Below are 17,671 nucleotides of genomic sequence, written 5' to 3'. Positions count from 1 at the left end.
AGATTGTGATTTGGAAAATGTTTGCATTGTTGCTTTTTAAAACATAGATACAGGTGGATCAACAAATTGGAATGATTTTTTTTTAATATTTGTGGTACAGGTAAATGCAATTGGAAAATATAAATAAAAGGAAAATTTGACTTTTGAAACACATGAATATGATTTCAGATACATTAAATTGAATTCAACGCAAAAAAAGAAAAATATTCGTTCAATGGATTGGACTTTGTGCCGTAGGCTTGGAAGGTATTTTTTAGGGCAGAAGCCTTCCGCTTCAAATATCCTAACAAAAGGCAGTCAGATGTTTAACAGATGTTTAACAAATTAACAGTGGATTTGGAAACATGGTATTCGTTGTAGTCTTTCAATTGCCAATAATTATTGTACAGCCTACATTTTGTAAATAAAAGAGCGAATTTAATTTTTACAAACGAGATCTGAACTAAGGAGATGAGCTAAACTGCAAAGTACGATGTAGAACTGACATTTGTTGACATTCTGCGGCATACTTCATAGCTTTTTGGTGTTTAATAATGCTTTCTACTCACGAAAATTTGTCTGGCTGTTATTTTTCTAACGAAACTAGGCTTTGAAGGAGCGTTTGATCAGCGAAACGCAGGGGTTTGTTCTAATATTTTTTTCAAAATTTCCTTATAATGTTACTTTCATAAATTATAAAGAGCGCAAAAGCTGTAATAGAAAAATACATAAATGATTGGATAATACAGAATGCTATAAATCACAACGTTTCTAAAACCTATTAGCAAGATCTAAACTGAATCTGAATTATTTACAGAAAAGAAATATCAGAACGACATTAAACTCTACCAAATCTTTAATTATTCCGATCGAACGACATTGTAGCCATTTTTGTTTGCTGTTCTGAATGCTATTGACGAGTCTACAGTCAAGGAACTCTACGTAGGTTACAATTTCAGAAACGGATGTCGGTTTCGGTTGTGTTCACGCTCTCATCGGTAACCAAAACCCACTCGATGACAGCAACCTCCCTTGACCGGACCTTAGCTAATAGAACAATTTTAACACCTCATCCCACACACAAACACACGGTCATAGTCGTGCAGTCGTTTGAGAGTGTTAAAACAAAAAGTTACACCTTCGAACGGTCTCCAATGGTTCATGAACGGAATGTGAAACGAAAGAACCGAACCGAAGGTGTCAAAAGCATAAAATTTAATTGACCACTATCTGCTTTCCCTTAGCGCCACGCTTCCTCAATTGTACTCGTTCCATTTCCCTGTCATCATGCTATGGCGTTTGGGAAAGTTTAATTTTTCCGACCAAACGTACGAGACCCGTCGGTCTGAACCAGCGACCGCTTCCGTAGCTGCATGACGTATCAAGATTTTGGGCAAACCATTTTTCACCCTTCATTACGGTTCACCACTTCGGTTTGGGTCACCGTTCAGGGTTTCTCTGGTGCAGTTTTACCCGGGTGTGCAAGGTCATCAGGCTGCAGCGAGATAGGTCCGTTCGATGAACGAACCAAAAAAAAAAAAACATCCTACCGGCTGCACACCATTTTGTGCACCGCCTTTGCTCCGGAAGGACAAAGCATTTTGGCCAATAATGGGTGCCGGAAAATTTCAACCCGCTCGGAAGGTGTGATGGAAAATAATCGAACGTTTTTCCTCGGGGAAGCAAGCTTTTCCCAGTTTGAAGAGGCGAAAATTTGACAAAGTAGTCGGTAGTCAGAAAATAAAAGAGAAAAACATGCAGAGAGTCATGGTCATGGTGTAGTGTTTCGTATTAAAAAAAATGCAACGATGTACCGTTCACATATAGGTCAAGCTGCTTGGGTCAGTAGGAAAATGTGAAGCTTGCAGTAGCAAACGTTGTGTGCTAAAAAAAGATAAAAAATAACGATTTTTAATGTTTTTCTTTTTTCGTTTTACACATTTAGTGTAGCAGGAAAGGTGGAGGAAATGTTTTTCATAGTTGACCACGTTTTATCGGACCGTTTCCACTTACATGATCGGGGGTGGTAAGGGTGCAAACGTAATTTTATACTTTTTTTTTAGCACAATGCCTAAAAGTGGCGGTGCAATGGAAAAAGGGCTTTTCATTTGCAACATACCGTTCTGGTAGAACGTTGATCAGTATCTGGCGATAGTGGGAAAATTATATATTTTCCACAAATTATTACTATTACGAAGTAGTGAGTCCTTTTCGGTTCTTTATTCGTCTCTCATTCTTTGGTCCTTTGAAAACAGCCCAGTTTCAGGAGCATCCTTGACTCGAATAGTAGATGGAATATTTTCGATTTCAGCATCATTTTTCCTATCATACAATTCAATTTTCTGTCTCGGATACAAACCAACTATGAAGTAAAATCATAACAAATTTCAGTGTGCCAGCAGGAAAGGACAGGAGAATGGTCGCTTTTAAAAAGTTAAATAAAAAAAACATCCCAATTCAGAGGTGACTGTTCGATGCAGTGGTAAAATTACCTGCAAACCAACTCAAATAGCACACCATTTTCTAATGCGGTTTTAATGTACATTCGGTGGCTTGCTCGCTCCGAATGTGTTGGGTTGTGTGATGATGGCAGCCATACATGGTAGAGTGCGGTGACTGTGCATCTAACGAGAGGTACACTGCATTAGAGTTGGTTCCGCGAATCGTGCATAATACATATGCTGGCAGGCTAATGTTTAATTCGGTTGCAATGCATTTGCCATCGTGTGCAACGAGTTTGTCCCTTCAGGGGTTTTCATCTACCTTTTGCTGGTTTGATGCATTTTGCTAGCCCGACGTAGTAGCATTGCGGTGATGAGTTTTATTTGTCACAAAACACAATTTTCTAACGTGTATTGAATCAAGTTTCTAGTAATAAATGCTAGCAATATTTCAGTTATGAATTTACGTATTAATAAAAAAGTTTTGTTTTCTGAACGATATTTAAAATTTTCTATGTGTAGGCATATGTATTGTTCAAACGTCTAAAAAGAGTTAATAAACAAGAAAAAATAGACGAGTTTTCAGTCATAATTTTGTGCCATTTATGATTATTCCATTGGTTGGGATAATGTTAATGCCTACGAAAAATTCAGCCAAATGCCATCATGCGCAACTAAATAAAATATTACTACCAAAAAAAAAACATAATCTCTCCTTTACATTTACTCTTTCATTTCACTTTATTTTTGCTTTCAACTCTTGCGTGAGTTTGAGATAATTTTCAATTTCATTTGTATATTTAATCCGGTAAGAGTTAAGTTAAGTTTAATTGTTAACTTTAATGAAAACATAAATTGTAATTATTTTAGTTCCTAATCATCGGTTAACATTTATTAATATACTAGAATTAGAATATTTAAACAATTTCGAAGAGTTAGAGTACATTTTATTGTTTATTGCAGATAGTATTATAGAATATATGTACATGTAATACTCATGTTTCAATTACCTTAGGATTGTTTTACCCCAAAAAATAATGTAATGAAAATTAAGCGCTCCAGCCAAAATAAGTGGTTCGGTATGTCATAATGTCAAATATGTCATAAAGTGTTATACTCCTAGAAAAATAATGTATGAAATCAATCCGATAAAAGAATCCGGCGATAGTTTGAATAGGTTATGACAGTCTAGAATAGAAGAATGGCGAAATTATGTGATGCAAAACAAAAGATAATTTTTGAAACTATTGTTTAAATACACTTATTCCGTTTGCAGTGTTAAAAAAGCATTTGAAAAATAAATTTTCACTTCGCACCATAATATAGTTATCAAAACGGCTCGCAATCATAATATTTGCTTTCTATTTAAATTCGTTTTATAAACATTTTTTTCAACCTATATTAAACCATTTCTTTCATCTGTATAGAAAACGTTAGGATGCTAATTTTCGTGTTAGTGTTAGAAAAAGCATCGTATGAAACTTTATAACTTTTATAGCACTTATGGACACAAAATGGAAATAATTTTATCATGGCAATTAATAAAACAAAAAAAATTCTAACTGTCAGAGTGTCCTACATTCAGTGAAATAATTCTATCACCCTACCCAGCAAAACTGTTCTTGTAATGGCAAATTAGCCGACATTAAATCCATGTTTCCATGTAATAACCAAACGACAAACTTATTGCGTAGGTTGCACCCTAGCCCAGCTTCGACTGGGTGGTATTTAATTGTTTATGTTGTACACCCACCGATCTGTGCTTTGATTGGATAAATCAATTGGCAAACCTTTCGGACCCGATGGTACGTTTGCCAGTTTAATGCGGTTCGGCAACATTAAAGCTAACAGCGCAATGATGAAAGCCGAACGACAAAATTAGAGCACCATTACGGGGCAATTAAAATATTTTATTGAATGCAATCGTGTTGTGTTCGCTTCGAACTGGTTTGGGTATGGAATTGCTAAGGCGAAACAATTGCATATAAATTATAATCATGGCATTAAAATCTTTGTTTTATGAGCATTCTTTCGCTCGGTTTCGTTTGCCAGCCGGTGCCAGCGCTAGTGGGATGTGAAATGTGTGCGCCCTTACAGGGGCAGATTGGCAAGGACAATTCAGAGGCGACAGTTTTATGGAATGAATTTTTCGCCTCTCTTGAAATGCATCAAGCGAACCGGAAGGCCGACGTGGATGAAAAATACACAAATTGGTCTGCGTCCCGCGCGGTGGTACAGGCGGTGGGACAGAATTTTATTTACTTTTGATGGGCTTTCTTTCGACTTCGCTTTAACGTGTCTGGTGTTGTACCGTTCCCAGTCCATTTCCGGCTTCCCAGCACTTCAATCGGAGTGGTTTTACGGTGTGTCTGTACGATGGTGTGGTGTTTTGTTCGTGTTTAGGTAAGAGGGAACCACCGCCAGAAGGAACCATTAAAATAAAATCATAATTTATCGCTACCAATTATTGGCAACACCGTCATCGTTCTTTACGATTTCGTGTGCCGACATGCCGGGAGTGTGCTTTTCGGGGGGTTGCGTTCACCATTCGGCGCCTTCCACAAACCCGGCAACGTTGAATCGTTGCTATCGTTTGTCAACCATCGATGACAGACTAATTGGAATTAAATGATTTTATGGTCCATGTTGCGCTGCCTGGTAGCTTGCGTTAATGAAAGGAAATTGGTCTTGTACACTGCGTGGGTAGATTAATAAGTATTACTTCTTTATTCTTCTGGTGCGTTCAGATTTCGGTGAGGTGGTCTCACAGGACACTGCCACGGATGGGAAAGCAATCGTTAGCATTTAAGGGAGAAAAACAAAGCTGCAGGTGTCGAGAAGCTTTCTCTTGTGCTGTGGTTAAGCTATTTCCGAGTTGCCGGAATGGGTTTTGCCGTTTTGCTCAATCATTCCACCATTGTGGTTCAGATTGATCGCGCTTATTTTTGTCCGGTAATCACACCCGTGGGAGAAATTAAAGTGCAAAACCGCAATCGACGAGTGAGAGCGCTTTTCCCGGAAGGGATGAATTGAAAGAAAAAAGTTTCATAACTTTCCGCTGAAAGATGAGAAGTGGTTATCGGGCGTATTTTCTTCTCGGACAACTGGTTATGCTTTATGCTCGATTATGATGCGCCAAGGGAAAAGTTAGATTGAGCTGAGCCACAAACAAGAAAAAAACATCTTTAATCGATTGAATGAAAGAGGTTGCCTGGTGCAGCTTATGTGATAGGAAGCAATTGAACGTCGATTGTGTGGCCCATTGGGCGATCGAATCCTGGAAGGGGACTAGTTCTGTATGAGTGGATGGTACAGAAGATTGTCCCATTAAAAATAAATAACACTATTTTACTGCAACTTATTTTTACAGAGTGGCTGTGCAATTTTCTACGATTTATTTTATTTCTTCTCCACCATGGTTCAACAGAGGCTTACTGGCGGAATGTGCAGGTTGAAAAATAATAATAACAATATAAAAAAACACGAAAGAAACACACTGACCAACAGGGCAGGTTTGAAGCTGAGAACGGTTTTCCAACGCCCATTTCGGGCAATGATCCAACGTTTCTCGTTTTGGGGCGGCAACCAATTCGAGGGGCGGAATGTTCGTTACGGGCAGTACAATAGGAATTTATTTTTATGACCCGATTCGATCCTTGGGTCGACCTTGCTCCGGTACTCGATTGCTAAGAAACGATTCGGCATCTGAAACCTACCAAACGGCCTCCGGGTGTCCAGGCAAGCAATCATACAGGACTTTAAGACGAAAAGCGAAGGCTCTATAAATATTTACTGGATGTTTCCGGAGCGACCCCTTGGGACGTTTTGGGGCGAGTCTTACAGAGAGATTGTTCAGAGTGTGAAGAAAAAACACAAAACACACTCATACGAATACACACACACACACACACACAAAAGGTTCCAAAACATCGCTATTACCGAGCGGATGAGCGACATGTATGTTAAGGTTCGATGGGCAGGATTAAAAGCGAAATACTTGGGCGTGTAGTAAACGATGTTCGAACGGTTATGCTGTCTTCCCGAAGGCGATGGGTGTTTGAAGCTATATTCGAGCTGAGGGTTTTTCCTTTAAAAACGATGTGAACCGCTTGCGGAAAGTCATAGCGGAGGCATCGAAAGGTAAGACATAAGCAGTACTTTTATGGGCTCTAATGCGATTGGAAATTGCCTACCTGGAAGATAAATGAATGCGCCAGAGCATTTATCTAACCTTCCTGGGCCATCTTTTAATTCGTTCGTAATGACGTTCGGTTTCGGTCACAATAAACATAAATTTATAATTGACATTGAACATAAACTACTTTCCGATATTATCAGGAAGATGTGTTTGTTGAATTAAAGTACAAAAAGAATTTTATACAAGTTAAAGTGGTGTAGAAGTTTCTTTGTTTCATACTTTAATACTTAAAAACAGCTCAATTTAAGATGCTCTTGGTGTACAATGTCAGGAAAAATAATCTTTCCATTCATTGTATTCCAGCGTATACCAGCGTGAGTGGGCAAGCGGAAGTTTTCATTCACTATTCATTATGAAGAACAGCTTGACTCCGATGCACTTGTCTGGCTTGGAGTGTATGAGATTTTAATATTCCGGTCCATTCTAACACCACTTCATCATCTTCGTCGGTGGATGGAGACGCCCAGCCGCCGGTAGAGCAAGGTGCAATAAATCAAAAGATCAATTTCTCAACGTAGTCGCTTACTGATGAGAAGAAAAGTTTCATGATGAATCTTGGCAAGAAGTAGTCGTCAACCCGTCTGGAAGTCACTCGTAAAGTCATGCTTTGCTTCCGTGTTTTCGTGTGTTGGGAGGTTTTTTTTCTTGTCCCGTTCACTGGTGGGAACATCCGGCCAAGAACCTTACCCTTGCAAACGTTTCATCCAACCGGAGACTTTAGAAGAAAAAAAAAATAGAACGGACTTTTGGTTGCTTCGGGCAGTCTTCTTTGCGTCTCAGTCTCAGTCCCATCAGCCACCATTCCGCGCATTTAGTGGGTCCGTGCTGTTGTCTTTCGCATGGCACAGATTTTCCACGGCACGGCACATTTCCCGGTGCTGCTGTCAACTTTTCTCCGCCATTGAGATGCAGCACGGTTTGTTGAATAAAAGATTACTTTCTACGGCAGCAATGAGTGGAACGGTTAGTTTTTTTGTGAGTAAGCGTGTCCGCGCGTGTGTCTGTGTGTGTAAATTTTTTACACTTTTATCTAACCGTCAAAAGCAAAACGGGCGAACGCTGTGCCGTGCAGGCTATGTTCTATGAAGCTTATAATTCGGACCACGGGGAGAAAATGTTGGTTGGCATTTTTGTTAAAGTCTGGCATATCGGGCCTTTTTTTTAGCTAGCGACAAAAAAGAAAGTATGTCAGCTCACGATCATAAGTTGGAATATTTTTTACAAAATATTTTCGTTGTATTTTTCACCTTCTCAAACGGGATTGGGTGCTGAGAATATATTAAATTTCGTTTTCAAATTCAGCACATGGTCATGGTTGGGACCTACTTACAAAACGAACGGCGCTTTATTTATACGCTAGCTCGTACCCACAGGAAGGAACGAAAAAGCGGCTTGAAAATGCAAAAATGGACACGCAAATTCTGTCACCATAATAACGTCACTCATAAATTTTAAGAACAGAACGCGAGATAGTAACAGCCTCTTTTGCCGTCCGTTGCTTCAGGCTGATGGCATTGAAACAGGTTAGGAAAATCGTTGTTCTCCTTCCGATTTTCGTAGTGTAACAGTGAAAGCTTTTAACTGGCTTTCAAGCCGTTTTGGTCGTCCGTCACAGATCACATTTTTACCGTGCTGCAAGTGGCTGCTTTTAATGTGAAGGGAGATTTGGCCGAACTAAAAAAAAAAAACAGAAATGTTATAGAACCGTAGTTGCATCTCATTCATTCATTCAAATCTTTATGGCTTTACAATGTAAGGTGAAATGAAGATTAAGAATAAAGAAAATCTTTTTGTATTATCACTGTTACTGCCATTTGTTTCACTGCTGCATTCAAGTTGGGATGCATAACTCTTGAGTAAAAATATATAGCTAGCTAATTAGACTGAATAAATGAGTTTGTAAAATATGGTAGAAAAATGTTGGGTCATTGCTTATTAGAACAAGTAGTTGGTGGTACGAACCATAAATTGAAAATAATTTTCAATACATATTTCCTGAAAATTGCAAGATTATTTGAGACACTCAAATAGAGCTCAAAATAGAATATAAAGCTATATTATGAAAAACATCACAATTTTAAGCAAACCTCAAAAAGTTATTTTCGTATATTTTTACTATAAGCAATTTTAACATAAAAATATTACATTGCTTTTCACTATCGTGTGATAATGCATTAAATCAGAAAATAATGACTTTTTGTTATTTTCAATAAAAACATTTTTATGTGTTAAATAAAGAATCCAGTATATAAGAAACACATTCTTTAATATTTGATGATAACTGTAAGGTGAAACAGCATTATTGATTTATTCATGTCTATCTTGAATTATTCCCGCCATTTCACCACATTGTCGGCTCCAATTGAGTTGAAATTCTTAGAATAATTACGAGGCAAAAAAATTCCATTAAGAACAATTTAGTTGTTTTACATATTACAGTAAAACTCATTCATTTTCAAACCCTAAGCGTTATCTACAAATTTTTTTCTAACAAAAATGACCAGTTTTTGTTTCTATGCTCGATGCAGCCAAACGAGAAGAATCGATCTAAGCTCGCTTCTAACCGATAAGCTTCCCTCCTCCGGTAGCTCTGTGCTACCGAGTACATGTGAGCGAATGCATAAAAAATGCATAAATAATTGATAGCAAACATTGCAAAAAGGCTCACCGGACCTGGCGCTGTTAGTTCTCCTCGGGGGCTTTGCCTTACCAACGAGGGAAGCACCATTTGCTTACGTTTGAACCATTTTCCCACGTGTATACTGGGCTTAACGCTTGGATTAGGGAAATTTAATGCTCCGGAGCGTTTTGTGGAACATGTTGCAGTCTCCGTGAACTAGATCAAGAAGATCCCCCAAAATGGGGAGTTTGGAACGACGTCGTGCAGGGATGGATGGTAAAAGAAAAATCGGTTCGATTGGGAAATTGCATACGGTTTTGCAATATTTCGCAGCCCGAAGGCGAATTTTATGTGTGGTTGTTGGTTTGTCCCGCCGGTCATTTTACGGAAAGGCTGGCACATAAATTCTTGATGGAATGAATATTAGATTATATGATGCGATCATAGGAAACAACAAACAAACAAATGTCTGTGGGTCCGTATTTATCAAAACTATTAAACTAATCATCGAAATGTATCATCTTCCAGAACGGCCCCATCAAGCAAACGGCCAATAGGTCATCATTTATGTGCCAGCAGGGACTAATTTGTGCTGCATATGCACACATTTACTGTTCGAAAACCCTTCCAAAGATGATACGATATGGATGGTAGCATATCATTAAAATGTGTATGCCATCCCAAAGAAGGAAAAGCAGATACAAAAAAAACACACACACAAACATCAACCTTCCTACGCCAGGGAAAAGCGAACCAAAGCCGACCAAAAGCTACAGCACTCTAAGCTTCCATTGTTAGAAAATGCTGCTGATGCAAATGTGTTGCTGGTGGTTGTTTTTGGGCGGTTTGGAAATGGTTATATCATCCCATTTATTGGATGGGTGGCCACAAACGATACACAACCAGGAATCTGCCGGTGTCTGCCCGTCCGAAAAACAGAGTTAACATACACACACACAGTTTTCCCGGTGATAACTCTTTCGACGCCCGTTTATTGCTTTTTCCTGAAAGCTTGCAGAATGTATCGGGTCTCGGTTTGCTTTGGAAAGTTTCTTCCCCGGTTTTCCTTTTCGATGCTTTTTTTCGGCCTGAGCGAAAGGCTTAAAAATCGATGATGTCGAAAAACTTTCCCCAAACCCGTGGGAGGGTGGAATTCTTGGTGGAATCTTTACCAAAAACTCGTTTCCTTTCTTGGATTTGGTTTGGTGGTGCTGTTTTGGTTCAAACTGTCTGTTTCTGAGCCGAAGCAGTGCCCACTCGCTTGGTGAACCGTGTTTTGATGGCGAGGGTGGTTTTTTTGTGATGTTGCCGGCCGTATTTTTCTACTAAATCAACTGGAATCATCATTTTCCGCTGGCCAACTGGCAAACAGGTGCGGATGGAGCACACCCTTGTCCCTGGTTAGCCCCATGAACCCACTCCCATGAAGGATGATTCATGCGACCGCTTGTAATGAAATCGTACCAAAAGTTATCCGGGGTTGGGTTGAAGAAGGTTCCGAAGATTGATAAATAAAAGTTGGCTCAAAACCATGTATATTCATTCGTCTGTTAGCAGCTCTTTCGCTCTCTCTCGTTATATCTGTCTCCTTCTCAAAAAAGGTTAGGCTATTCAATCGATCGATTTTGTACCTGTGATGTTGTGCGAAAAGTAATTGCCCTCCTCGGACTGGTGGCTGCGGTTCACGGCACCAGGTAACAGGGTGGTGTGTGTGTGTGTGGGAAAACCTTTTTCCCGCAGTTTTAAATTGAGGCCGGATTTCGACAAGTCAAACACTAATGCTGAACCGGTTTTGCTTGCTTAAGGTCAGGTTTTTCCGCCAGCTAACGAGCAGCAAGCCTCTTATATTTTCACCAATTTCGTTTTACGCAACGTTATTCACCCTCGCTTATTTCAACGTGCTCTTGCGTAAAATCCATCGTTATGTCGTAGAAAGGCACGCGCGTTGCTGAGGTAACATAAATTTCATCCGAACCACAGAACCAGCTTTTTTGGGGGCTGTTTGAAAGACTGACTGAGCTGCTCTTGCATCACAGCAACAGTGGCAAAAAAAACACACGAACCTGCGCCACTCGCGCCACCAGGCGTCAAAAGACGACCAGGCAGCTGGAAACCGGAAGGTGTGAACTAAGTGGCTCTTTACGGCGCAACAATTTGAGCTTTCCGCCCTCCAGCCGCTTGTTTGTGTCGGTATGACCGCACAATGAAAGCGCGGTAATAAAAAGGGTGACTACCCCGTTGTCGGGAAAAAAGGGGCTGCTGTATGGGTATGGTTCTCGTCTGTCCTCTCACGGACGCTCGCATTGCAAATGGATGGATGTCATCACCTGCTTTTAAAAGGGAATTCCGGTACGTTTCACTGCCAAAACGGTGAAGTAGAGTTGGTTGACTGTTAACTCTTTAGAATTTACGATTTTCCATTCCTGCGTTATTGCGCACGTAAAGCATAGCGTAGTGTTTAGCTGTTTGGTTTCGTGCTCGTCGTGAGTATGCGTGCTCTGGGTTCGTTTTTATGCAGAGGTTCTTCTTTTAAAGATATTTTTCCCGAGTGCAAACGGACCTGCAGTTAGGTGGTTGAGTGACTAAAAGCTTGTAAGAAATATGTCTCATTCACGAGATGATCTGTGGTTTGAAGTGGATGGATCCGTATGGTTGGTGTAATATTAACCTTAAGAACAAGATAGGTACTTGAGGTGGCATATGTGGACTTATAGATTACGTACGTAACAAGATGGACAGAAAAATTCCAGAAAACAAAGCATAAATTGACATCGCTCGCATTTCTTATCATATCTGTCAACAAATTGGTTCACTGCACAGCATATACTACTTGTAGTTTTTTGTTGTTGACATATCTTGCAAAATGCAATAATAAAATAGAAAAAGCACTGCATGCCTCAGCTACAATGGAAATAATTTATGAAACGACAGACGACAATTGTTTCGAATGAAATTCCCGATCCTGGAACCTGGAAATTAATATTTCTCTCCCGTTCTTATCTTATCGCTCGTTTCAGCCAAACAATCACACATGCACGAGAATCCGTCGGATTTCAATACCGGTACGTATGTGAACAGTGGCTTCAAATGGCCTTACATCGTTTATGCGGCAGCGACATCTCTTGCAGACATTGTTTCATAAAGCACACGGCACAACAACAAGTCCCGCGAACAAAAGGACAGTATGGCGAAGATCAAACGGGCGCTGTCGTTTACCGTTAAAAATGGCACCCGTCGGTTGCCCTTCATTAAGCTTAATTACTCTCCCCATCAACAAAACGGTCCGCAGCATTTGAGCGGGGTGTGATTTTTGTTCGCATTTTCTCCGTTTGCTTGCACTCCTTTCTCGTTGCAATACGCTCTCAACGCTTGTTTATGAGTGTGCTTACACAGTTTTGCGCGCGGTCAAATGTACGTGGAAGTAACGCATCGCGTGTTCGGTTGCGAAAAAAAATGGATGGAAAATTAATCCCACTTTCGTGCTAGCCTCGCTCACCAAGCAGCATCCGTTTATTCTTGACCATTTTTTTCGCTCCCTTTATTTGCCTCCGCCAAGGTGCACTTGCCAAATGAGTCCTCACGGAATGGGCAGAATAAATCTCGCCGCATCTCTTTCCTTCTTTCTCATGCGGAATACGCATAATTTATGCGGCGCGGAAAAAAAACGAGGAAACAGGAAAAGCTGTCCGTAGCTTCCCATTTACTCAATAAACACACACGCTTACATAAATGTTACATAGCGGATTCAAACAAGCTGCTTTCGGCTCTTTTATAAACGACGCTTATTTGCTCTTCAACCTGTCCAAATATCCATCCCACATATGGTTTCTTTTAGTATTTGTTTTCTTTGAGGGTGTTTCATTTTTTTTTTCATCTCAACATTCACTCGTCCCTAAAATGACCGGAACGGAGAACGGGGAAACAAACATCCAAAAACCCATCGTGCAGCGAAGCGTGCCAACGGTCACCGTTGAGCTTAGCGTGTATGTACGCTTGTGTTTTGCCAACGGCCATGACAACGGCCAGGTTTTGCTCCCATGCAAATGACCCATGTCCAGCACGGCCGAACATCGGGCTTCATAAATGATGATGTATGAAGTGTGCCTAAATTTAACTCCATTTCGATGCGACTTTTCTGTGGAGCAGGACTTTTCCATATGCAGCCTTTATTCGCCGTCGAGGCACACAGACTTTGGTTGTTTTCTAATTAAATAATCTTCTTTTCTCTCTCACTGCTGGTTCGGTTCCAGCAAAGGCATGTTTGATGGTATATAATTATCTAAGTTTTTTATTCGTTTTTTTTTTCTTCACATACATATGGATGTTTGTGTTTTTCCCTCGCCTGATAGCGGTTTATTTGGTTTTCATTTGCGTCATTCATTTTTTTGTTTTATTTTATTTCTCTCGTTGTGTACGCCCGGACGAGTACGCCTCCAACGCCATTTTGAAGGATTGATCATGCGTTAGCAGCGCCGTTTTCATCTCTTTCTCTCCTTTCTTTTATGGTGTTTTGGGCTGCCTTGGACACAAACCTGCAACGTATTACACCCATCCATGTTCGACAACCCGCTAGAGGCCAACTTTCCGCGGTTTGCAGAACCGATCCCAAACATTACGGTTACGATAGGACGTGACGCATTGCTGGCCTGTGTGGTGGATAATCTAAAAGGATACAAGGTGAGTCCCGCCATTTTAATGTTTTTCGTTTTGTATCATTTGTTCGAACAAACAAACAACAGGACGAAGATAAAAAAGGGCTGAAACCAAACAGGTGTGTGTGTGCGTAGTGTAAAAGAGGGTGTTCTGCGCGTGTGAAAAGGATCTCACGCAAGTTCGAATTTAACAGGATGAAGGACATCAGGATGTTATTTAGTTTGTATAAAAAGAGACAGACACATACACACTAACGCATCCATAACAAAACGGTTCAATGGTTTGGATGTCCCAAACGCGGTCATCGGTAGACCTCAGGGTCAGCTCTTTAGCGATAAGCGGATATTTTAGGCACCAGTAAAAAAGTATAATACCGGGTTTCGTTTTGTTTTGTGGTGGGTGCCTCCTCTTGGTTTAAATTTTTTCTACCATCATTCGCATTTTGTGTTGATACCTCTTTGGTGCGAACGTTTCTCCGGTGTCCCGTTTGGCCGCGCATTTCATCACACCACAATTAGCGCGTGTACGCCATCATGGTTCTGTGCTTCCCTGCGTGTGGGCACAAAAACTTTCCGCGGCTTGTGGTTCTGTGATGCGTTGCGGCATGTAGGCGGCAAGTGAAAGGTTGCAGATTAGAAGCGGTACTGATGATGGGTTTGTTTGCATTGGCACTGGCCACCATCATTATCAAAACAGGGGCACAGTACAACATGCTGTACATTGCTGGAAGGAAAAATGACAGATAAATTATGGAGAGGAATGGGTGAAACGTGTGGAACCACCATTGCGCAAACAGGCCGTCGGATCTGGAACGCATGACACGTGGTTTGTGGGTGCTGCTTCATCGGGTCCATTTCGGGGGGAACAAAGCCGACGAGGATGCTTTTTGGTATTTATAGTTTTTTTTATAGCTTCCCACAGCTATTTTCTATCAATGCTGATGGTTTGGTGCATTCAGGTGTGAAATCCGATTTTCAACCTCACGTTTTGTGCACGTTTAGGTGGGTAGAGGATTATTTCACCTGCCCACTAGAAAGGGGATGCTTATGGTAATGATTAAAATTGTTTTTGATGTAGCAAAAAAGACTAGTCAACTGTGTGAAATAAATAAAATTATAGAATAAATGGAGTTGATTTTGAAATTAGCTAAGAATGATTAATAAATAAATTTGCTTGTAGAATTGGGTGTGTTTCTGAAGGAAACAAAAAAAAATTCATAAAGAATATTCTCTTTTTCAAAGCAACTGTTTCATGTTTTAAAAACATTTATCAAAATAATATTGATGGTGCTTATGCTTTTAGAAAAATCACCCCGTGTACGGATCACTCGATTTGTTTTCTTATCTCAATGGAGACGCCCAGTCCTCCGTAGATGTAATAATGAATTCACGTCGATGCCACAAAACACCAATTGGATACAATTCGCAACTGAAAGCATTTCATCTTTCATTCGCTGTCATAGCCAAAAACTGTTTTCGTCTCGCTGCGATAGCTGCGTAAAAATCGTAACCAACTGACATGTCGCTGATTTGGATTAACAGTAGGTGCCTTCTGCAACAGTCTTCCATTGGGAAGGCAGCTGTGGCAGGGTGGGTTCTTTATTTTCTAGCACCAGCGTCAGAAAACACATTTCTGTTCACCATTCGTGAAATTTAAGCTTCTTCGATCGGTTCACAAAAGTTGTGCGGTACGTGCCCGAAATGCAAGATTTTGTGTCGAAATTCTGTGACTGCAGCCAGTGGCAGAATGGATGGTTGGATAATTTCACGTACCAGTGTGTCTACGTTTAGTGATTTTGCGAGCTAGCAAATGGATGAAGATTGTACGGCGAATGTTGATGGACGCTGCTTCGTTGCTGCCCGATAGGAAAAGCTTACTGAAAGACGGGTAAAAATTGACGTTTCGAAATTCCAACCCAAGAAAGTCGGCACCGACCGAATGGGAGGTTGGTTGCAGGTAGACGGCCCTACTTTTCGTCTCAATGTACATGTTCATTTTGCTTGCCATGAAGGCTTGCCTGCCTCACATGTCAGTTGGTGAAGCGACAGACACTAACTCACTGACATGAGGCTGCGTCCGATGACGTTGATCCACTTTCGCTAGTAGCGAACGGGCTGACAGCAAACATCGTCATCTGAGCTTGCCCGATTACGAGGTTCTGCTTTGGCGGTGGCGATAATGTCAAAATCTTGGAAGAGCACTGCAAACCACGGGATCCCTTTGCCGGTGCGGAAGTATGTGTCTTTGCTGTGCAGCACAATCTATGTGATGATCGATGGCAAGATTTAGGGGAGAAAGAAATATAAAAATTGATATATTTTCTATCACATCATCGCCATCATCATACGTCGTTGTCGTCTTCTTGGGCCAAGAAGGACCCAGGGTTGGTGTATGGCAATCCGACCTATTTGCAGCAAAAGCCACTCACTCTTTGACAGAACGAGCAGAAAGCCAAAGCGATTGACTTCGGGGGTTAGTAGAGCTAGCAATCACACGTTCACTCAGGACCGAAACTCGAGCGGGTGCTCCATCCACACAACATCCGTCCGGTGCTATCCGTTCGTATGTTCTGTAAAAAGATACAGACAAAATCGAAAGTGTAACGATGGTTCTTCATATGTGATATCCGAGAGCTTCGGATGCGGGTGCCAAGAAAGAAGGGAACTATTTGGCATCGTAAACCTGTCGCCCCAAATGGTCCGTGATGACGATGTTGATGATGATGTGGGTTGGATTTAATATCAATAAAGCATAATTTTATTATTGATTTAAAATCAATTCGTTTATATCCCTGATCTTGCACTAGCGCGGTGTTGATGCTGAAAGGTTGCCCTAAGTTTCCGACTACCTCTGCTAGCCAAGGGAATGATGGTACGGTTGGAAGGGTGACCCATCAGTATGGTTTTCAGGATGGAAAGTTTTCCAAACATATCCTTTAAAGTTCATATCCATTTTAACTTTCCAACTGTGATCCTTGTTGTTTTTCCCTTCAGAGTGCTCGTGTGTTTGTGGGTTTACAGGTTCCAGTCAGAGTGAATCCCAAATCCTGCCAAATACAAGCACCCTCGTTCATCGGAATAATATCATAACAACACGCAGATTAAGGGGATTTAGTTGCCGTTCCGGCGATATCCATCGACAACAATCCCAACGCGGATTGAATGGGATGGCAGAAAGGGATGCTGTTTTTCACACCTCCGACGGAAATAAAACCGAACGAAACGCACGCGATTGTGTGGCACAAAACCCATTCACGCCAACATTAACGGACCGGGAACGGTTGCGCAAGTGTCTGGGTAATAAATAAATAAATAAAATCAAATGATCATCCTGCCGCTGACAGGGGATAGGTACTTTGCCTATCAACACGCATGAGTCTCTCTGATCGGATGGAACATATGGCATAAAGGCAGCAGGAAAGAAAACAAGAGCCAAAAACAAAACCAAAAAAATGCTGTGTACGATTAGACGGGAAACTTTCCCGGGAGCTAAAAGTTAAGCGTGTCATTTTGGTGCGGTTGGCGTTGATGAAGGTAAAGCAGTGGAAACTTCCGACAGTGAAATAGGAAAAATGGAATATAAATCGAATCAAGCCGATAATTTAGGCATCAGTGCGTGAGTAGAAAGCGACGGTTTCGATAAAAGTTATAAATACTTTCACACGAGGAAAAGTTGCATTCATCGATATTGATTACGAAACTTTACCGACCAAATTTTAAATGTCAAAAGAAAAAAGAGAAATTGTGACCAAAAATTTGTTCAGTCAAATAAACATGGTTG

The 17,671-nt window shown here is 40.8% G+C and overlaps 1 protein-coding gene across 3 annotated transcripts in view; it reads left to right on the top strand.

Annotated features, from left to right (window-relative positions):
* The window catches only part of LOC125766345 (lachesin), a 94,311-nt gene that overhangs the window by 41,139 nt on the left and 35,501 nt on the right, over nt 1-17,671 (top strand). For 2 of the 3 annotated variants that reach the window (XM_049432206.1, XM_049432208.1), the window contains 2 exons: nt 12,256-12,300; nt 13,812-13,915. In XM_049432206.1, the coding sequence (XP_049288163.1) occupies nt 12,256-12,300; nt 13,812-13,915 (149 nt within the window). The remainder of the gene's footprint in view (nt 1-12,255; nt 12,301-13,811; nt 13,916-17,671) is intronic. The other variant, XM_049432209.1, reaches the window with a different exon arrangement.

The sequence above is a fragment of the Anopheles funestus genome, chromosome 2RL (assembly GCF_943734845.2).
Source record: "Anopheles funestus chromosome 2RL, idAnoFuneDA-416_04, whole genome shotgun sequence".
Lineage (NCBI taxonomy): Eukaryota > Metazoa > Arthropoda > Insecta > Diptera > Culicidae > Anopheles > Anopheles funestus.
The sequence above is the reverse complement of the archived record's forward strand: the minus strand, read 5'-3'. Positions and strand labels throughout refer to the sequence as shown.